This window comes from Rhinoraja longicauda, chromosome 13, assembly GCF_053455715.1.
Source record: "Rhinoraja longicauda isolate Sanriku21f chromosome 13, sRhiLon1.1, whole genome shotgun sequence".
Lineage (NCBI taxonomy): Eukaryota > Metazoa > Chordata > Chondrichthyes > Rajiformes > Arhynchobatidae > Rhinoraja > Rhinoraja longicauda.
The window spans coordinates 50,738,775-50,762,588 of NC_135965.1; the positions used below are offsets into that span (position 1 = coordinate 50,738,775).

General features: G+C 42.0%; 1 protein-coding gene across 1 annotated transcript in view; it reads right to left on the reverse strand.

Moving 5' to 3' along the window:
- Window positions 1-23,814, reverse strand: part of naaladl2 (N-acetylated alpha-linked acidic dipeptidase like 2) — a 624,478-nt gene that overhangs the window by 270,472 nt on the left and 330,192 nt on the right. The window contains exon 6 of the mRNA XM_078410100.1: window positions 14,704-14,989. Within this exon, the coding sequence (XP_078266226.1) occupies window positions 14,704-14,989 (286 nt within the window). The remainder of the gene's footprint in view (window positions 1-14,703; window positions 14,990-23,814) is intronic.

A 23,814-nucleotide genomic window follows, 5' to 3' on the forward strand; every position in this document is an offset into this window, starting at 1 on the left:
AACTGAGGGGACCAAGTGCAACATATCCATGCTTGCTGATTATATAAAGCTAGGTGGCCATGTGAGACACAAGGGCAGGTCAAGCAGAATCTGTGGAGGCAAACATCGACTATCCCTTTGCCTCCACTGATCTTGGCTCCATGGAAGGAAAGCAGAGTGTGATGGTGGAAGGTTGATCTCGGACTGGAGGCCTGTGACTAGTGGTGTGCCTCAGGGTCTTATAGACGTGTACAAAAGGGATAGATCGGGTAGATGCACAGAGTCTCTTGCCCAGAGTAGGGGAATCGAGGACCAGAGGACATAGGTTCAAGGTGAAGGGGAAAAGATTTAATGGGAATCTGAGGGGTAACTTTTTCACACAAAGGGCGGTGGGTGTATGGAACAAGCTGCCAGAGGAGGTAGTTGAGACTGGGACTATCCCATCGTTTAAGAAACAGTTAGACAAGTACATGGATAGGACAGGTTTGGAGGGATATGGACCACGCGCAGGCAAGTGGGACTAGTGCAGCTGGGACATTGTTGGCCAGTGTGGGCAAGTTGTGCCGAAGGGCCTGTTTCCACACTATATCACTCTATGATTGTCTGTGACTCTATGAAACAGAGAAGTTTTAGATGAATGCCGACAGGCCTGATAAATGGCATGCACATGGTTATGGGAATATAATGTAAAAATGTGAGAACAGCTTGACAGACAAAAAATAGAAAAATCAAGTAATTTTATATGTGAGAGGTCGAAAAGGCCGGTATCTGGAGAGACTGGAAATTAACAAACTTAGACGAAGGGATTAAAAGTACCATTAGCAAATTTGCAGATGATACTAAGCTGGGGGGTAGTGTGAATTGTGAGGAAGATGCAATAAGGCTGCAGTGTGACTTGGACAGGTTGTGTGAGTGGGCGGATACATGGCAGATGCAGTTTAATGTAGATAAGTGTGAGGTTATTCACTTTGGAAGTAAGAATAGAAAGGCAGATTATTATCTGAATGGTGTCAAGTTAGGAGGAGGGGGAGTTCAACGAGATCTGGGTGTCCTAGTGCATCAGTCAATGAAAGGAAGCATGCAGGTACAGCAGGCAGTGAAGAAAGCCAATGGAATGTTGGCCTTCATAACAAGAGGAGTTGAGTATAGGAGCAAAGAGGTCCTTCTACAGTTGTACCGGGCCCTGGTGAGACCGCACCTGGAGTACTGTGTGCAGTTTTGGTCTCCAAATTTGAGGAAGGATATTCTTGCTATGGAGGGCGTGCAGCGTAGGTTCACTAGGTTAATTCCCGGAATAGCGGGACTGTCGTATGTTGAAAGGCTGGAGCAATTAGGCTTGTATACACTGGAATTTAGAAGGATGAGGGGGGATCTTATTGAAACATATAAGATAATTAGAGGATTGGACACATTAGAGGCAGGAAACATGTTCCCAATGTTGGGGGAGTCCAGAACAAGGGGCCACAGTTTAAGAATAAGGGGTAGGCCATTTAGAACGGAGATGAGGAAGAACTTTTTCAGTCAGAGAGTGGTGAAGGTGTGGAATTCTCTGCCTCAGAAGGCAGTGGAGGCCAGTTCGTTGGATGCTTTCAAGAGAGAGCTGGATAGAGCTCTTAAGGATAGCGGAGTGAGGGGGTATGGGGAGAAGGCAGGAACGGGGTACTGATTGAGAGTGATCAGCCATGATCGCATTGAATGGCGGTGCTGGCTCGAAGGGCTGAATGGCCTACTCCTGCACCTATTGTCTATTGTCTATTGTCTATTGTAAAGGCAATTAGGAAAGCAGAAATTGGTCTTTATTGGAAGAGGATTCAAGTACAAGAAGTGTGAAATCTTCCAATTAAATGGAACCACGATGAGACCTATCTGGAATGCAGTGCACTAATCTGCTCCCCTTATCCAAGAAATGGCATACTTGTGATAGATGAAGTGCAGTGAAATTTCACCAGATTGATCCTGAGAATAACAGTTTTGCTATTGGAGGAGAGATCGAACAGACTGGGCCTGTATACTCTTGAGTTTAGAAGAATGAGAGATGGTTCATGAAATAAATTACAAGGGGCATAATATATGTCTCGCATGCTTGGGGTGCCCAAAACCAAGACTGCAGAGTCAAAATAAAGGGTTAGCCATTCAGGGTGAACATAAGAAGAAAGACTTTACACAGAGGGAATCTTTGAAATTTTCTGCCTAAGAACACAGTGGGAAATCTGTGGCTGAGTATTTTCAAGGCAGGGCCTCATGCTAGGTTTCCAATGTGTGGGAGGGTCATGAAGAGTTTAAAGCTATTATGGTGTGATTGGTCAACTGGAAAGAAAACAAAATAAAAATGTGACACTGGTCATATTTTAGTTAGAGCTGGTGACTGATCTCAGTCAGTGATCTTGCAAAAAAAAATACATCTTTTCAACCTTTCAAAAATTGGCTATCTACATCATGTTCAAACAATTCACAAGTGGATTTTAAATCCTTTAGTACAGGTCTTGATCTATGCTGTGAACTAATGTCTAATACTGCTGGATATTATAATAATGAACTTTGTGACATTGCTCTGGAATGTTACTAATCGTTTTGAGGGAATATTAGTTTTTACATTTAGCAGCATACTTTCATAACATGAAACTGAGGCTGGTTGAAAGTTCGACTTTTTAATTAGGTTTATTATCTAGACTGTCTGTAATTCCATTCAAAGGCCAATTTCAGAAAAATTCCAGTAATGTTAGAATTTGAGACTTTTAATATTAAAAAAACTAATATTAATTTAGCTGACATCTGCTCCATCAAATTTGAAAAAAATCAATTTGGTTATTTAATTGAAATGATATACAGCAAAACCTAATATGAAAATTGGCACTATTTTTAAAACGTATTAAAAATCTTCACTAAGAGTTTGATAATGTAAAGAAAGGTTGCTGACATTTTAAGAAGCATTTGTTAAAGGCAAAGGGAAATTCCTGACATTACACGACTTAAGATGTTCAATTTTGTACAAGGCACAGATGGCATTTACACAGGTTAAGTTGTGAGATACTTGACAAATTCACTTCCAACTCCTCCATCACTAGTACAATTCATTCTTGTCTCAGATATTGGCACTTTTGCCATGTTGCATCCACAATTTATCCCGCTTGCACAAGGAAGCTTACAAAATCAATACCAATTAATCAGTTGCATGATAATGGGTCAAATCGTGCTGGAACCATAGTGTTCCGCTGTTCCCAGACATGTAAGTACACCATTTATGTCGACCCAATCCAGGTCTGCACTTTCATGGGAGACAGATGGTGTTGTGGTTGTGAATGCCCTCAAATAGTGGACTTCATATGGAGTTCAATCACACAGTCTGGTCTTGCTGGGATTCCCAAGCATTACCCTATGGAAATGTATATCTCTGATCCTATACCAGAAAGGCAACAATACATAGGCAGTGAAATTCATCCTGCAGAATTGGAAAGGAAATGATCTTTAATTAAAAATAGTTATTTTAGTTTAATGACAATTAAAAAAAACTACAGATGCTGGAAATCTAAAAGAAAAACGGAAACCTCCATAGGTCAGGCAGCCTCTATGGAAAGTGAGACAATTAACATTTCAGGTCCTGGACTCCAGGTTCAAACATCTGTTAAAGGGTTCCAGAACTGAAACGGTTTATCTTTCCACTGATGTTGCCTGAGGTGCTGAGTTATTCCATCATTTTCTGTTTTTACTTTAATGTTTTTATTGACCTGCAAAAGTTTTAGTTTTTAATTCACTTTCTAAATATTTTTATCAATTAGATGTTTTAAAATTGTGTTAAATATCAAAATAAATATTGAAAATATTTGTAAATTCTTAAAAAGCTCGTATGTCTTCAAATGAGATGATGCTCCAGAGATGTCAAAGGCTGCCCATAGCTCAACTGAGCACAATGGCATTAGCTGCTCAGCATGCATAGCTGGATGCTTGTCAGTTGTGCAGGGTTAACCTTCTGCATCCAGCCCAGGCAAGTGCAGACAGGCGGAGGCTGCATGTGGTGCGTCCAGATTGCACGCTGAATCCAATGTAACTCAGCCCAATGTCAAGTGCAATAGCCATCTCTGCCTTACAAGTTCCTTTATGCATTGAATATATCAAATTAGACCTAAAAATTCACATTCAAATTCTGTGCCTTAATTTATAGTAAAGCAATTAATTTTAATTTTATGTCCAGAGCCTAAACACTGATTCAATAGACAATAGACAATAGGTGCAGGAGTAGGCCATTCGGCCCTTCGAGCCAGCACCGCCATTCAATGTGATCATGGCTGATCATTCTCAATCAGGACCCCGTTCCTGCCTTCTCCCCATACCCCCTGACTCCGCTATCCTTAAGAGCTCTATCTAGTTCTCTCTTGAATGCATTCAGAGACTTGGCCTCCACTGCCTTTTGAGGCAGTGAATTCCACAGATTTACAACTCTCTGACTGAAAACATTTTTCCTCATCTCCGTTCTAAATGGCCTACCCCTTATTCTTAAACTGTGGCCCCTGGTTCTGGATTCCCCCAACATTGGGAACATGTTTCCTGCCTCTAACGTGTCCAACCCCTTAATAATCTTACATGTTTCGATAAGATCCCCGCTCATCCTTCTAAATTCCAGTGTATACAAGCCTAGCCGCTCCAGTCTTTCAACATACGACAGTCCCGCCATTCAGGGAATTAACCTAGTAAACCTACGCTGCCACGCCCTCAATAGCAAGAATATCCTTCCTCACGATTCAGAAACTACTAGATTGAATATAAACATTAGGAAACACTGGTTTTACAAGAATTATTTAACAAACATTAAGGGTGAACAGACATAAATTCTGGGGCGATGGGGAAAGGGGTGCGTTTGGGGGAGGTTTTCATCATTTACGTAAAAAGGATAATTTGGATGTGGCATTCTCGATCCTGTTGCATCTGCCATTTAGTAAATTTGGAACTTACACCAGGTAAATCCAAGTCCATGAAGGGTGGAATGCAAACAGTCCCATTCCAAACTACCTGCTCAATTTAACTCGTTGTTTCCAAATCAAAAATGGGATATATCAATTTGTTTTAACAACAATGATTGGAAATAGAATCATTGCCAACGGCACAATTCCAAACAATTAGCTGTGATATCTTGAGCTCAGACACAGAATAACAAGTGAACTCACTGCTGACCGGAACATAACTGCACAGCTGTACTGTGGTTTATTCAATCATTTACAATCCTCCAACCAAAGGTGCCACTATTTCAACTCGTTCCACCCTAATTTAAAAAAAAATATTTCCTTGTGGACATTTTGTTTTGAATATAACCAACGGTATGAAATTATTACAATCTTGTCTGATAGTTTACTTTTATATAACCTGAATAAAATGAGGGCATCATGCATATATTTTGCATATACAATGATATGTGCATTTCAGGAAATAACTTCACAAATTTAACCTAACCAGTGGGTTTCTCCTTCTTTCTGGATATCTTCCCTGACCAACAGTTTCTGACTGTTTAGAGCCACTTGGACTCATTTTTAATCGAGTCAAGCCTTCCTTTTGACCTACACTCATAGATTCCAGTCCATCAGTCAATTTTGTTTGACTGTCAACCCCACTTGAACCTCCATTTTCAGGCTGATTCAAACTCTCACTAACTTGTGTACCTTCTTGTACCATTTCTGGTTCACCTGGTACCTGTACTTGAGTGGTAACCCAATTATCTGACTCGTCTAATTGGTCTGATTTCAACCCTGTCTGTGCTTTCATAGGCATGACATGGTCAATGTGTACTTTTCTCACCTTTCCACTTCCAAACATCTTGACCAAGTATGTCCGTGGTCCGCACTTTCTCACTACTCTTCCAGGTAACCACTTCACCCACTTGTGATGATGGTTTTTCACCTTTACCTTCTGATTCATCTCAACACTCCTTTCCTTTACTCTACTTCCGTCATGATATGCTTTTTGTTTCTCCTGTTTCTCTTCTACTGTTTGAGCCAAGTTTGGTTTCAACAGTGAAAACCTTGTTCTGGGTTTTATTTTCAAGAACAGTTCAGCTCTTGTTTGACCAGTAGTGGTGTGAGGTGTGTTTCGATATGTAATCAGAAAGTTAGCCAGTTTGTGAAACAAAGACAACTGTCTTTTCTTTGGATTTGGATCCAGCAGTTGTTTGACTAAAGTACGCTTCACAATTTGCACTGTGCGTTCTGTTGCTCCATTGGAAGCAGGATGGTATGGAGCTACTCTAGTGTGTTTTACAGCATTCCCTTTCATGAATTGTGCAAACTCTTGTGAACAGAATTGTGGTCCGTTATCAGACACAATTTCCTCTGGAAATATATAGGACGCAAACAACCCACGCAAAATGTCTATCGTTTTGCTGGATGTCGTTTTTTTCATCGAAAACACCTCAACCCACTTGGAGTGACTATCAATCACAATGAACAATTGTTGTCCATCTAACTCTGCAAAGTCAATGTGTAATCTTTGCCACACTCTAACCGGCCATTTCCATGGCTGTAGCTGTACTGTGGGTGGATTCTTTCCAACTGCTTGACATGTGCTACACTATTTCAATAATAATAATAATAATAATAATATTCATTTATTGTCGTTGCAACAAGTGCAACGAAATTAAAAAATAGCAATCCTGACGGTGCGTAAAAAACATATATGCAATAAATGCAAAACAAATAAATACCAATATATTAAATACAAAAGTTTTAACAGTGTGACCTATTGCAGAAAGTGGTGTTCAGTTCTCGTATGGCCCTGGGGTAAAAACTGTTCTTGAATCTGTTTGTTCGGGATTTGATCGACCTGAAACGTCGACCAGAGGGCAGAAGAACAAACAGACGGTGGCCGGGGTGGGATGGGTCTTTTATTATTTTTCCTGCTCTACTGAGGCAGCGCAGGCTGAACAGGTGCTCCAGGGAGGGCAGTGAGCAGCCGATGATCTTCTGGGCCGTCGTGATGACCCTCTGAAGGGCCTTCCTGTCCTTTTCTGAGCAGCTGGCATACCATGTGGTTATACAGTATGCCAGCACACTCTCGATGGAGCAGCGATAGAAGGACATCATGAGCTTCTCCTGCAGGTTGGTCTTCCTGAGGATCCTCAGGAAGTGGAGTCTCTGCTGTGCCTTCTTCACTGTGGTAATGGTGTTGGTAGACCAGGTAAGATCCTCTGCGATGTGCGTACCCAGGAACCTGAAAGCGGGTACCCTTTCCACACAGACCCCATTGATGTAGAGTGGGTCGTGTTCTGCACTGGTTTTCCTGTAGTCTATTATAAGTTCCTTTGTTTTGGAGGAGTTCAGGACAAGATTGTTCACTGAACACCATGCTGCCAGCCTTTGGATTTCATCCCTGTAGGCTGTCTCATCTCCTCCTGAGATGAGTCCAACCACAGTCGTGTCATACGCGAACTTGATGATGGTGTTGGTGGGATGGGTGGGGGTGCAGTCGCGAGTGTAGAGGGAGTAAAGGATGGGGCTCAACACACAGCCCTGTGGTGAGCCGGTGCTCAGTGTAATGGTGGAGGAGAGGTGAGGGCCTATTTTGACGGTCTGGGGGCGGTTGGTCAGGAAGTCCTTGATCCATTGGCAGATGGTTTGGGAAAATTCAACGTTTGTTCTATGTCCTTATCTAGACCAGGCCACCATAGATAGCTTCTAGCTAGATTCTTTATTAGACACATTCCCAAATGCTGATCATGAAACATAGAAACATAGAAAATAGGTGCAGGAGTAGGCCATTCGGCCCTTCGAGCCTGCACCGCCATTCAATATGATCATGGCTGATCATCCAGCTCAGTAAACTGTACCTGCCTTCTCTCCATACCCCCTGATCCCTTTAGCAAAAAGGGCCACATCTAACTCCCTCTTAAATATAGCCAATGAACTGGCCTCAACTACCTTCTGTGGCAGAGAATTCCACAGACTCACCACTCTCTGTGTGAAGAAATGTTTTCTCATCTCGGTCCTAAAAGACTTCCCCCTTATCCTTAAGCTGTGACCCCTGGTTCTGGACTCCCCCAACATCGGGAACAATCTTCCCGCATCTAGCCTCTCCAACCCCTTAAGAATTTTATATGTTTCTATAAGATCCCCCCTCAGTCTTTTAAATTCCAGCGAGTACAAGCCTAGTCTATCCAGTCTTTCTTCATATGAAAGTCCCGCCATCCCAGGGATCAATCTAGTGAACCTTCTCTGTACTCCCTCTAAGGCAAGAACGTCTTTCCTCAGATTAGGAGACCAAAACTGCACACAATACTCCAGGTGCGGTCTCACCAAGGCCCTGTACAACTGCAGTAGAACCACATCTTTAATAACTGACTCTAGCATTTTCCCCACTACCGATGTTAGGCTAACTGGTCTATAATTCCCCATTTTCTCTCTCCCTCCCTTTTTAAAAAGTGTGGTTACATTAGCTACCCTCCAGTCCTCAGGAACTACTCCAGAATCTAAGGAGTTTTGAAAAATTATCACTAATGCATCCACTATTTCTGAGGCTACTTCCTTAAGCACTCTGGGATGCAGCCTATCTGGCCCTGGGGATTTATCTGCCTTTAATCCATTTAATTTACCTAACACCACTTCCCGACTAACCTGGATTTCCCTCAGTTCCTCCATCTCATTAGACCCCCGGTCCCCCGCTATTTCCGGCAGACGGTTTATGTCTTCCTTAGTGAAGACAGAACCAAAGTATTTGTTCAATTGGTCTGCCATCTCCTTGTTCCCTATGATCAATTCACCTGTTTCCGACTGCACGGACCTACATTTGTCTTAACTAATCTTTTTCTCTTCACATATCTATAAAAGCTTTTGCAGTTAGTTTTTATGTTCCTTGCCAGTTTTCCCTCATAATCTATTTTCCCTTTCCTAATTAAGCCCTTTGTCCTCCTCTGCTGGACTCTGAATTTCTCCCAGTCCTCTGGTATGCTACTTTTTCTGGCTGATCTGTATGCTTCATCTTTTGTTTTAATACTATCCTTGATTTCCCTTGTTAGCCACGGATGCACTACCTTTCCTGGTTTGTTCTTTTGCCAAACTGGGATGAACACTTGTTGTAGTTCATCCATGCGACCTTTAAATGCGATAGCATGACTTTGCAGTCGTCTTGCTACCCTTCCATGGATAACGATTCTCTGACATCTTTGTCGACTTATCCATCTTTAGTTTGCTGGACTGCAGCTTGTTCAACTCTTCCGCTGGTTGTCTAGAAGTTGTCCTGACTTCTCTAGAACCACTTTCTGCCATATTCATTGACAAAGCAGTTTTACAAGCTGTTTCAAAGATCAGGTCATACACTGTCATCAGCTTACTTCGGATCCACTCAGTTTTTAGTCCACATCCGAAACGGTGTCTTAACGCCCAGTCTTGGAAATGTCCAAAATTACAATTGATAACCTCTTGATAAAATTACTAATATCCTCCTCTGGAAGTTGGCATCTCGCTCCAAAACGATAGCTTTCAGCTATTTCTAAGGGCTTAGGGTCATAATAGACAATAGACAATAGGTGCAGGAGTAGGCCATTCGGCCCTTCGAGCCAGCACCACCATTCAATGTGATCATGGCTGATCATTCTCAATCAGTACCCCGTTCCTGCCTTCTCCCCATACCCCCTGACTCCGCTATCCTTAAGAGCTCTATCTAGTTCTCTCTTGAACTAGAGAGATCAATAAATGTTCTGTTGACTTCTTCAGAATATCCTTCAAAGGCATGTCCTTTGGTTTGGCTGGAGCTAATAAATTCTTTACTGTATCATAAACATCGGGACCCATTTCAGTGAGAAAAATTGCTCTTTTCCTAGTTTGAGTTGCTTCATTCAACCGTCTTGATTCTGCATCAGAAGCTTCTACTTCAGTGATGTTATTTGCAGCAAAAAACATCTCTAAACGTTCGATGTATGCACTGAACGTTTCCCGGCTTTGCTGGAACTCACCCAATCTTCCAATATATCCACTGGGCACCGCCATTTTAGATTGGTTTTTTTTTAACAGTCTCACAGAATTCAACTTTGTGACCCGATTTCCAGCTTTCCTTGGTAACCTTTGGTAACAATCTCAATCATTGTTTCCTCGTGACAGAAACATTTTTTTTATTTTAAATTGGCAGCAGCATTAAATAGGTAGGTGAAACGTGCCCCTTAACGTTGTTTGAGAATGATAATAAATAAATTACTGATTAATCATCCTCATTTCTCAGTTAAGGAGTCAGAAGGCTATATTTTCACAAATTATCTGCATAATCTCATCTACATTATGAAGGAGAACAATACAACTGTTGGTCAATCAAACAAAACCTATTGATAGTGGTCACAAGGCATTCAAATCTTAACTGTGCCACATTCCTTGGTAATAAATCTTCCTAACTGCACAAGGGGTTTGTATGGACTCCCAGCACAACAAATGAAACACAAATGAAATTGTTTGCAAGGTGGTCCAGTGGGAGCAGTGATTTAAGATAGGATGCAAAATTGAGTCCTTTTGGCTTTTGAAATACAATGATTTGGCATTGAGTTTGCAGATAATGGTGTTTTGGGTTTAACTCATTACTTTATTCTAAATCCATACATTGCATTCTTAAAAATAATTGATTAACCAATTTTACAACTGAAAAGTATAGCTAAAACCACATTCAAAGGATGACAGCCGTTCTAATACAAGCGTGATCAAATTAGATTGCAAGTGGATTCCCAACATTTCAAGTGTTTTACTTCATTTTAAAGGGCAAAATACAAGATAACAAAACCACATTGGCTAACATCTTTTATAAAACCATGTCCTCATGGATTTAATTAATAGTTTCAGCATTACAGGTTTACCTCATTAGCTGTATATTGCCGTACGGATCGATATTCCCTTGTCAATGAAAGTTGGTGACAACTTGATTTTGAGAATGCGGGATGATTTATGCACTAACCCATCTCCACATCGGGCATTTTCTGGAGTATTATCATCTTTATGGAGGAAATTGAAGTAGTTTCTGTTTCCTAAAACTATCTTTTTTCTTGCTTTACAGGCTGCTTGCTGTGGCACACATCTCCAATTTGATGGATTTTTCATGATATCAATAAATACTGTTATTTTCCTTTTCTTGTGTAAGACCTTACACATCACCTAGGTAATAGTGCCTGGCACAGAGTTCAGGTGGCTTATTTCCAAGGTTACGTTACTAAGAGTTACGCAAACGACTAGAGGCAGATAACATGTTCCCAATGTTGGGGGAGTCCAGAACAAGGGGCCACAGTTTGAGAATAAGGGGTAGGCCATTTAGAACGGAGATGAGGAAGAACTTTTTCAGTCAGAGGGTGGTGAAGGTGTGGAATTCTCTGCCTCAGAAGGCAGTGGAGGCCAGTTCGTTGGATGCTTTCAAGAGAGAGCTGGATAGAGCTCTTAAGGATAGCGGAGTGAGGGGGTATGGGGAGAAGGCAGGAACGGGGTACTGATTGAGTGATCAGCCATGATCGCATTGAATGGCGGTGCTGGCTCGAAGGGCTGAATGGCCTACTCCTGCACCTATTGTCTATTGTCTATTGTCTATTGACTACAGATTCAGTTCCTGCCTTTGGAACCATTGAGTCAAACAGCACAGAAACTGGCCCTTCAGCTCAACCTGTCCATGCCGACCAAATGCCCCTTCTAAGTTAGTCCCATTTGCTGACAATTTTCATCTCCCTCTAAACCTTTTCTATCCATGTACCTCTCCAAATGTTTTCTACATGTCATTATACCTACCTCCTCTGGCAGCTCATTCCATATATTCACACACGTGTGTGTGAAAAAGTTGCCCCTCAGGTTTCTATTAAATCTTTCCCCTCTCACCTTAAACCAATGCCCTCTAGTTCTTGTTGTGTATTCACCCTATCTATTCCTGTCATGATTTTACACATCCCTTTAAGATCATCCCTCAGCCTCCTGGAATCCAAGGCTTACAGTCTAGCCTTTCCTATCTCTCCCTATAGCTTAGGCCCTCAAGTTGTGGCAACATCCTTGTAAATCTTCTCTGCATTCTTTCCAGCTTAATAGACAATAGACAATAGGTGCAGGAGTAGGCCATTCGGCCCTTCGAGCTAGCACCGCCATTCTATGTGATCATGGCTGATCATTCTCAATCAGTACCCCGTTCCTGCCTTCTCCCCATACCCCCTGCATCCTATAGCAGGGTGACCAAAAGTGAAGACAATACCCAAAGCGTGGCCTCATGCAATGAGGTGTAGCAAATCACAGTAGATTTTTAGGGGCGGTTCCAGGGGCAGCGGTAGAGTTGCTGCCTTACTGTGAATGCAGCGCCAGAGACCTGGGTTCGATCCCGACTGCGGGTGCCGTCTGTATGGAGCTTGTACGTTTTCCATGTGACCTGCGTGGGTTTTCGCCAAGATCTTTGGTTTTCTCCCACACTCCAAAGTCATACAGGTTTGTAGGTTAATTGGCTTGGTAAATGTAAAAGAATTGTCCCTAGTGGGTGTAGGATAGTGTTAATGTGCGGGGGTCGCTGGTCGGCGCGGACCCGGTGGGCCGAAAGGGCCTGTTTCCACGCTGTATCTCTAAATTAAACGAAACTAAAGAAACAGCATCTTGGGAACTAAACATTTCTCTTAGGTGAAGCAATGGTAAACCCTCGGAACAACATTGTGTCTTCCCACAAGGCACATTAAAACCCTCGGAACAACATTGAATTCAACCGTTTCCGATTGCTAGTCTCTGCAGGTTGTATCAAAAATGTTGAGTTCTGATGAAAGGTTATCAAGCTGTATTGTAAAATGTGTTTTTCTCTCTTCACAGATGCTAACTGACCTACTGCATTTGTGCAGCTTTTTCTTCATTTCGAGTTTGTAGCAACTGCAGCGTTCTGTATTTCTAAGTTTCTCTTTGAGGTCAGAGGAGAGAACAAAAAGATATCACTCATTTTGTAACAAGTTACTCCAGCACTTTGCGTCTTTTCACCACCCTGTCTCAGCCTACATGGCCACCTTTTGCATAATTTAGTCCCTCGTGTCTCATAAATTCATAAGTGATAGGAGCAGAATTAGGCCATTTGGCCCATCAAGTCTACTCCGTCATTCAATCATGGCTGAGCTATCTTTCCTTCTTAACCCCATTCTCCTGCCTTCTCCCCAAAACCCCTGACACCCGTGCTAATCAAACACCCAAACTAACCCATCTCCACACTATCACACACATTCCCTTTGTTCTCTCCAACCTACCCGCAATATTCAAAAAACTTGATTTCTACTGCTTCCTCTTGCTAATGAAAGATCTCAGACCTGTGACATTAACTCCTTTTCTCTCTCCATGGAACCTGCCAGACCTGAGTGTTTGCAACATTTTTTGTCTCATTTCAGTTTTCTAGCAGTTCTTTTTATGTTTCAATAAATCAAAAGTGATTGTAGTACTGAAAGGCCAGTCATTCCAGCCAGAATACTGCAGCAAGGAATGCAATAACATTTTTCAAAAAAGAAAAAGAGGAGCATTACATAGTATCTTTAGATAAAGACAAAAATAAAAGACCAAATATTTCAGATCAAAGTTGACAAATTCCCTACAAAGGCAAGTGCCAATTATTCATAAAGGTTTTCATACCTGTTTACTTTTGTTTTAAGTTGGAAAATATAGATTATGGCAGCAAGTTACACTGTCACCTATTAATGTTCATTTTACATTTTGAAGATTGCACAGGCACAGTGGCGCAGCGGTAGAGTTGCTGCCTCACAGCGCCAGAGACCCCGGTTCCATCCTGACTACGGGTGCTGTCTGTTTGGAGTTTATACGTTTTCCCCATGACCTGCATGGGTTTTCTCCAGGATCTCCAGTTTCCTCCCACACTCCAAGGAAGTGCAGGTTTGTAGGCTAATTGGCTTGGTATAATTGTAAATTGTCCCTAGTATGTGTAAGATAGTGCGAGTGTGCGGGGATCGCTGGTCATCACGGTTTCGGTGAGCCGAAGGGCCTGTCTCTCTAAACTAAACAAAAATTATACTTAATTACTGACATCTAATTATTTGTCACAAATCAACAGAAGGTCCCGACTTAAAACGTCACCAACCCATGTTTTGCAGAGATCTGCCTCATTCACTTAGTTTGTGTCCAGCACTTTGTAAGCCAGCATCTGCAGTTCCTTTTATCCACATTATATTTACATTATGCCCAAAAGTGGGGATTGGGCTGGGTTGTGCTGGTCAGACTCCATCTACCTCACCCCACTGTCTACATAACCCCACATCCCAACCAACCTGGGCCAAAGGCAAAGGGCTTATCGTACTGGCCCCTGCCCCCTGGAGTTCATTGAAACCCAAAGACTGATCGCTTCTTGTGACATTGTATATAGAGGTTTGGTGTTTGAGTTCTGCACACTAATAAGGTGGTACAATGGGTTCCAAGGAAAAGGCTGCTGACCTACATAACACTGAACTTAAGATAAATGTCATCTTACTTTGCACGACAAATTATAACTAAGTTCCAGTGTATACCATTTATCTTGATGGCACTAAGTAGGTTTTCAAGGTGGGTTTTAGGGATTATGAATACTATTTAGACTGTTCGCAGGGACCACAAATTGGATCTCTCACAAAGGCTGACTTATGATAGATGTACATGACTGGACTGCAAAATAAGACAGAGCAGCTCCACAATGCAGAACAAATAACCTTGTCAAAATATTTGGAGCAATTCTGATTTTACCAAGTAAATGAAATACCCTAAGATGACAGGCAGAATTGGTTTCTAACACTTTCATTACCTCCAGAGATCCTTTGGCAGAATATGCTGCATAGGAATAAAGAAGGTCATTCTTCTCCTTTGTCCCACGCGGGGCTGAGGGGAGAGTTCTGCATTGCTGTCCACTTGGATAAAAGCACTGGCTGCTGTTCGTGAGAATGATTTTGTTTTGGTCTGTATCAGGCAAGCTGAGAAGGACTGTGTAATTTACCAAGCGGGTTTCTGTTAAACCAGATGCAGACCACTGCTCCATTATATGTGTCGCAGAACTCCCCTGGCCTGACTCAGCAGCAAATATTGTAAAATCCCTAAACAAAAGTAGAAGGAGAATAATTACTTCCAATGCTCATCACATTTATCACAATTACAATGAAATATTACATACACGAATAAATATGTTGAGATTAATACACATCGAAACCAACAGTTACACAAAATAAATATGATAACACACTCCTATTGTTTTTGTATTTTATGTTGCAAATACCAGACCCTCTCATTTTTAAATGTAGCTGGTCAATTTCTCATGATACAAAGAGAAAGTGAAACCAATGTATGATACTCAAGCAGAAGTAAGACTGAAAAAAATGTGGGAAGGAATTGGGAGGAAAATGAATAGGAGATTTGGGAAAAGAAAAGGAAAAAGGAGAGGATAATTTACTGGAGTGAGTTTAGAGAGCAGACAAAGGTTGGAGATTCAGACGGAAAGGAAAATTAAGGATAGAAAAGGGGAATGTGGATAAAAACAAAAGAGTAAAAAGAAGCACGACTCGAGGACCTGAGCTAGGATACGATAGGATAAACTTTATTCATCCCCGGAGGGAGATTGGTCTGCTGACAATCACAACACACAAGGTACACAAAAACTTGAAATTAAAAGTGAAAACAAAAAAAAAGACACGCAACTGTTGGCTGGCTGCTGTGTGCACAGCGCCTTCACCAGAACAACCAAACAAACACAGACTTATCCCCTGGGCAGGGGATTCTAAACTGTGCCCCCCCCCCCCCCCCCACCACACCGGGTTCCGCTTTGTTCTCCCACCGTCCCCCCATGCTGGGTCCCCATTGTTCTTCACAGCGGTCCCCCTACGCTGGGTCCCCATTGTGTTCCACTCATGCTCATAGACCACGAGGCCCCACCACCACCGAGGCCCACTGCCGCCGAGGCCCCGCTGCTGCCGCCGAGGCCCCGCTGCTGCCGCTGAGGCCCACACGGCGGGTGGATCGAGCAGGTGCGGCCTCTGGGACACTCCCGCCGAGAGGGAGAGGTTGAGTAGGCTAGGACTCTTTTCCTTGTAACGCAGGAGGCTGAGGTGTGATCTAATAGAGGTGTTCAAGTTATCAGAGGAATAGGCAGGATAAATGCACAGCATTTTACCCAGAGGAGGGGAATTGAACCAAAGGACATAGGGAGAAAAGATTTAATAGGAACCTGAGGGCCAGCTTTTTTTACACAAAGGGTGGTAGGTGTATGGAACAAGTTGCCAGAGGAGGTAGTTGAGTCAGGTACTAACACAATGTTTAAGAAACATTTAGACAGGTACATGGATAGGATAGGATTAGAGGGATACGGGCCAAGCACAGATAGGTGGGACTAGTGTAGATGGGGCATGTTGGTCAGCAGGGGCAATTAGAGACAAAAAGCCTGTTTTCACACTGTATGACTCTAAGCAAAGGAAATAGAAAGAACCGAAGTGAAATAAACATAAAATGGAAAGTAACCTCAACTGGGGAGTTCCGATTGTCAAATTATTTCAGCAGTGAGGAAGAGCACCAAACTACTGAATGTGGGAAGAAGCAGGGAGGAGGCATCAGAGTTTGAGTCAGTTGTACGATCATACGTGATGACATTTTTTCGAGGATAGAGGCAGATGAGACCAAGCTTACAGGTTCATGGCCAGAGTTCTGAAACGCCAAACATGCCACAGTGTGAACTTTCCCAACTGTTCGAGTTAGATAAAGCTCTTAGGGCTAACGGAATCAAGGGATATGGGGAGAAAGCAGGAACAGGGTACTGACTTTGGATGATCAGCCATGATCATATTGAACGGCGGTGCTGGCTCGAAGGGCTGAATAGCCTACACCTGCACCTATTTTCCATGTTTCTATGTTCTAATATTTTCACAATCAATGTCTTGATATGAAAATGAAAATGTGTATCTATGAAAATACTATATCATCAGACAGGAGTAGCAGTTAAGATTGAAAAGAGATAGACGTATTATAAAGTTAAAGAAATAAACCAATGAAACAAAGCAGTGAGGTTTGCCATGATTAGGACAAGCCCATTGTTAGGTCTGTTCTCATTCAAAATTCACAAGCAACTTAGAAATCAATGACTAATGACCTTCAGGGTAAGTGCAAACAAATGGCCTGAAAGCTGCTAGTTGGTGACTCTGGTGTATACAATATCTCACTCGTGCATCAATATTATACAGTGCTTGATATCAGTACATTACATTACACTGAAAAATCCCACCATATCACCATTTACAAGAGCAAAGCACATTATAGTAAAAAGGACACCTTTATGTTTGATTTTCAGCATGACTAATTTGTTGAGCATGTGTCCAACTATGGGATATTATGTATTTTATCCTTTATAAATAAAGATCATGTTACTGGAACTATCCCATTCTTTTGCTGATCAATACGGTTCTTACTCTGCCCAAGACTTAGTTGCTTTCAAAGTTCAGAATTCAATCTTAGTGGGAATTGATAAATAACAAATAAATTCAGGCAGCATGTGAACATAATTTTACATAGCTGAGCAGACCCAGTACACAGACCATACTCACCAATTAGTTGCTAAAATCAACAAAGCATTGGGAGATTTAGGAGCCTGGTTACCCAGGGCATGATTTTGTTAGCAAATTGTGGTTTCTGAAGCAGGATATGGTTTCATAAGCAGGTAGAGTATCCCATAAAGCCTGCTAGATATACTTAAAAGCAGAGCTATTATTAAAGTTTCCAAAGTTAATACAAATAATGCATTGGTTAACCAAAGAGTAATGGTCAAGGTGAATGATTAGATTTTAACAGAACAAACTCAGTTAAAAAGAAACAAGATTTTATTCTTCTGATACAATTGTAGTAAATATAGAAAATAAGTGCAGGAGGAGGCCATTCGGCCCTTCGAGTCAGCACCGCCATTCATTGTGTCATGGCTGATCATCCACAATCAGTAACCCGTGCCTGCCTTCTCCCCATATCCCTTGATTCCGCTAGACCTTAGAACTCTAACTCTCTTTTAAATTCATCCAGTGAATTGGTCTTTACTGCCTTCTGTGGCAGAGAATTCCACAAATTCACAACTCTGGGTGAAAAAGTTTTTTCTCATCTCAGTTTTAAATGGCCTCCCCTTTATTCCTAGACTGTGGCCCCTGGTTCTGAACTCCCCCAACATTAGGATTTTTTTTCCTGCATCTAGTTTGACCAGTCCTTTAATAATTTTATATGTTTCTACAAGATCCCCTCTCATCCTTATAAATTCCAGTGAATACAAGCCCAGTCTTTCCAATCTTTCGTTATATGACAGTCCCGCCATCCCGGGGATTAACCTCGTGAACTTACGTTGCCTCAATAGCAAGGATGTCCTTCCTCAAATTAGGAGACCAAAACTGCACACAATACTCCAGATGTGGTCTCACCAGGGCCCTGCACAACTGCAGAAGGACCTCTTTGCTCCTATACTCAACTCCTCTCGTTATGAAGGCCAACACAACATTAGCTTTCTTCACTGCATGTTGTACCTGCATGCTTACTTTCAGTGACTGATGTTCAAGAACACCCAGGTCTCATTGTACGTCCCCTTTTCCGAACCTGACACCATTCAGATAATAATCTGCCTTCCCATTCTTGCCACCAAAATGGATAACCTCACATTTATCCACATTATACTGCATTTGCCATGCATCTGCCCACTCACCCAACCTGTCCAAGTCACCCTGCAACCTCCTGGCATCCTCTTCGCAGTTCACACTGCCACCCAGCTATGCGTCATCTGGAAATTTGCTAGTGTTACTTTTAATCCCATCATCTAAATCAGTAATATATATGGTAAATAGTTGCGACCCCACCATCGCCTGCTATTCTGAAAAGGACCCGTTTATTCCTACTCTTTGTTTCCTGTCTGCCTACCAATTCTCTATCCATGTCAATACCCTACCACCAATACCATGTGCTCTAATTTTGTCCACTAATCTCCTGTGTAGGACCTTATCAAAGGCTTTCTGAAAGTCCAGATACACTACATCCACTGGATCTCCTTCATCCATTTTACTTGTCACATCCTGAAAAAACTCCAGATTAGTCAAGCAGGATTTTCCATAAATCCATGCTGACTTGGACCAATCCTTTTACTGCTATCCAAATGCGCCGTTATGACCTCTTTAATAATCGACTCCAGCATCTTCCCCACCACCGATGTCAGGCTAATTGGTTTATAATTCCCCGTTTTCTCTCTCGTCTTCACATGTCACTGTGGAATTATTTGTTTTGCATGCCATACACAAAGTAAGCAAAGAGTCGCCACATATAGGGCACCAACAAAGTTACAGCGTATTCATTATAGTCCCTAATGGCTAAAGGTTGGGTAACATTAGCTACCCTCCAATCCACAGGAACTGATCCTGAATCTATAGAACAGCGGTCTCCAAACTATGGCCCGCGGGCCACATCCGGCTCGCCACGAGATTTTATCCGGCCCGCAGCAAGGTCTTCGACAGTGGGGATTGGAGGCAGAAGCTGCCGGCGAAGTTTCATCGGAGAGCGGATCGCCACCGACCCAGAGCTGGGACAAGGTGAGAGATCGCAGCGCCCCCTCGCAAACAACAAACCCAAGGAAACCTCCCTCTTCGCTGCCACCACCACCGCCGCCACTCACCCTGGGGAGAGAGAGGGGGGGTGTGGGAGAGAGCCAGGGTAGAGGGAGCAGCGGGTGAGCGCGGGGAGGGGGAGGGTGTCAGCGGTGGCTGCTCCCTCCCTGCCTCCCTCCCTCCCTCTCTCTCTCCTTCCCTCCCTCCCTATCTCTCCCAGCGCCAGCGAGATCTGCGCTGCTCCTCCACTCTCTTCCCCGGCCCCGTCTCCCTCGAAAGCAGCGAAATAAGACCAAACACAAGTGAAACTTCCCTCCTCGCCGCCGCCGCTCGCCCCGGGGATGCGGGGCTTCTGAACAACAACTAAATTTGTGTTCATTTTTATTTTGCTGCGTTAGAGGGAGACGGGGCAGGGGAAGAGAGTGGAGCAGCGCAGATCTTACTGGCGCTGGGAGAGAGAGAGGGGAAAGAGCGGGGGCGAGAGAGGGACGGAGCAGCCCCCGCAAGTGGCGGCACTGACATCCTCCCCCTCCCCGCGCTCCCGCTCTCACCCGCTGCTCCCTCCACTCCGACTCTCTCCCTCCCCACTCTCTCCCCCCCCACCACTTTCTCCCCCCCCCCCCACCTCTCTCTCTCCTCTCTCTCTCCCCCAGTGGTGGTTACTGTATTTTTTCTGTTTTATAAATAATTGTATACCTACGGTATATATGTATTCCAATATTTCAAGCTCTTTTTAAAAATTGAATATTATTTATTTGTTGCCATACAAACCTAATGTAAACTAACCTAATCTAATCTAACCTAGTCTAACCTAACCTAACCTAATCTAACCTAACCTAATCTAAACTAACCTAACCTAGTTGAACCTTTCCTAATCTAATCGAACTTAACCTAGTCTAAACTTTGTTGAGTTCATTAAATTTATAAAATTCACACTCTTTTATTTTTTCCTACGGCCCGCAAAAATGTGCCAAATATATAATGTGGCCCTCATGCTGAAATGTTTGGAGGCCCCTGCTATAGAACATTGGAAAATGATCACCAATGCGTCCACGATTTCTAGAGCCACCTCCTTGAGAACCCTGGGATGCAGATCATCAGGCCCTGGGGATTTATCAGCCTTCAGTCTACCCAATACTATTTCTCGCCTAATGCAAATTTATTTCAGTTCCTCTGTCTCCCTAGATCCTCTATCCTCCAGTATATCTGGGAGATTGTTTGTGTCTTCCTTAATGAAGACAGATCCGAAGTACCTGTTCAACCCTTCTGCCATTTCCTTCTTCCCTGTAATAATTTCACCTGTTTCTGTCTTCGAGGGACCCACATTTGTCTTTACTAATCTTTTTCTCTTAACATACCTAAAGAAGCTTTTACAATCTTCTTTATATTCTTGGCCAGCTTACCCTCATACTTTATCTTTTCACCCCGTATTGCCCTTTTTGTTACCTTCTGTTGTCCTTTGAAAGTTGCACAATCCTCTGGCTTCCTGCTACTCTTTGCTGTGTTATACACCTTTTCTTTTGTGTGTTATCCATCCCTAACTTCCCTTGTCAGTCACGGTTGCCTCTTACTCCCCTTACAATCTTTCTTCCTCTTTGGAATGAAATGATCCTGCATCTTTTGGATTATTAGTACAAAGCACAGTGCAAGAATCTCATCAAACTGAGTTTACCATCTCATGATTAATTTGTTAACATGTTTTCCTTGAGGCAGGATGCATTTTGACTAACTTTAGGAAACAAATCGGTTGTGCTTCCAGTTCTGCAGGGAGAATTAACAATGTAAGGTCAGTAGTTCTGTAAGGAAGCATACACTATCTGAGACAGCTATTCTCACACTCTACAATTGCCGTGATAACAAAGATTTACCACTATTGTCACTTTTCAGTTTGTGATCTCCTCGGAGCTGTTCAACAATTGCTGTGATAACAATAGATCAAAATAACAGCTCAGTTGACAAAAGAAGTTGGATCTGAGGATGTGGCACAACCAGTTTAAAACAGCAGAGCTTCCAAGCAAGCAGCTTTTTTAAATAATATCGAAGGCTGCATAAACATACTCACGCTCACACAATGGGCTCAGATGTTTGCTCACATTTTGATTTTATAATTTATGTAATTATCCAAATGTTATTTAAAATAGCCTTAGTTTAACGTATACATTAACGTTGACACTCTGGTCAACCTGAGGAGCACCTTCAGCAACAGACTGGTTCCACCAATATGCAGCACAGAACACCACAGGAGATCCTTCTTCCCCGTGGCTATCAAACTGTACAACTCCTCCCCCTTCTGTCGTGAGGTGGACTGACTCCCCTTTCCCCCCCATCCTCCCAATCTTTGCACATCCTCAATCCTTTCCACGTCACTTTAATTTCATGTTTAATGTATCGTGTGTTTTATGACTGTTGGTAGATCAATTTCCCTCCTGGGATGAATAAAGTTCTATCGTATCAAATCGTACATCTGGGCTGCATGAATTAACTTCAAAATGTTATTGGAGTATTTGCTCTCTATCTCAAGAAGGCTGGAATCCAAAAGTGAGGAAGCAATGTTTCGGTTACGCAGTGGAGTTTTGTGCATTGAATAACTAGAAATATATGTAAACTTTGGAAGATGGGCATCAGAGAATAATGCTAGAGATTAAAGGATTGTATCACAAGACCTAATTCAATAAACTTGGCCTTCCACTAAGCAATCCCTTGAGCTTAGAAAGACGGGGATGATAACACTTAAAGCTCAAGATTGCAGCTGTAATCTTATCAAAACAGTCAATGCTCACTTACATCGCACAATGAACCTAATTTCTTGAGTCGATGTAGCTGAATGTACAAATTCAGAAGTTGTTGTCAGTTATCGCTTACTCCTTTACATTAAAGCCTGTATAATGGAAATCCTTTTTGATGTTATTGCATTGACAAGAATTTCAACATTTTTATGAACAGTCTCCTATAAAACTCTCAATAGTGTTATATCTTGTTGAATTAGATCCAAGATATTATTAAGCCATAATTATTGCACAACACTTCTCCACTCTTGAAAAACAATTTTAGCTGGAAAGTTAATTCCCTCAGAATAAGGATTTTAGTACACCATTGTTCTGATTTATATATTTAAAGTATTTGGTAATTTAGTCATGTGATAGTTCAGATTCTATCTTAATCTCATGAATACGTTTCAAAGTTATTTTACCCACAATAAATGATTAAAGATATTTTGAAAAATGAGAGCACTTTATGCTTGTTTTCTGCAAAAATGTAATTGATTGCTCAGTCTGCTTGATGATATTACACTTATTTGCCTTTTACGGTTTATAGCAGAATAGAATTAATGTTGGGAAAGAGGCAATCATGCCGGATAGCTTGATCTTTGGGGCTAGCCATTTATGAGGTCTCAATCATGTTTATAAAATGATCAAGTAATTTACTAGTATCGACATGGAAAATCTATTTCTTCTTGTGGCAAAATCCAGAATAAGGTGACGCAATCTTAAAATGAGACATGCCATTCAGAGGTGGAGTAAGGAATCACAAAGGAAGTAAAAAGCATTGGGAAAATTTTGATTTCCCTTCCCAAAGAAAGTGGGATCACCTGCTTTTATTGTTAAGTGCATCAGGGAAAATAAGTCAAAAGCAAGTATGTGGAGTGGAGGTGCAGATTCGTCATGATGTCATTAAACTGATTCTGATATTACAATTCTTTTGAATAAATGTTACTGGGCAAATGATAGGAGTCCAGCTCATGGTCACCAGATACATGGAATCCAAATGATAGGAGTCCAGCTCATGGTCACCAGATACATAGAATCCAAATGGAGGCGGAACATTCCTCAATCAGTTAATTGAAAGACATCTTTTTGTTTTTGAGTCATTGATGGACAGTTGGAGCAGATAGTGAAGAAAATGACAATAATGCTGGAACAACCCCTCGAAGTGTGGATTGGGGACAATCACAAAGGAACTTAGAGAACTGACCACATTTTCAATTGATAACAAAAATTCTCAAATTTTAAGAGCGTTTCAGATTTCAGATGGAATTAAATTGAATTTCAGAATATTAATATGAATTCTAAATCCAAAGTGATGTGGGGAAAAAACCAACAATCTCTCAGTTGTCTTAAAATGGTGTTGATGATCTTAGGTCTTCGCTGTGCAGCTTTTGCTCAAAATGCCATCATTTTGGATATGAGTTATATTTATTGAAGCTGTTGACTGTGTTTTCCGTGGTTCTAGGTTGGTGTTCGATACGATATGATGGAACTTTATTTATCCCTGGAGGGAAATTGATCTGCCAACAGTCATTAAACACAAAATACATG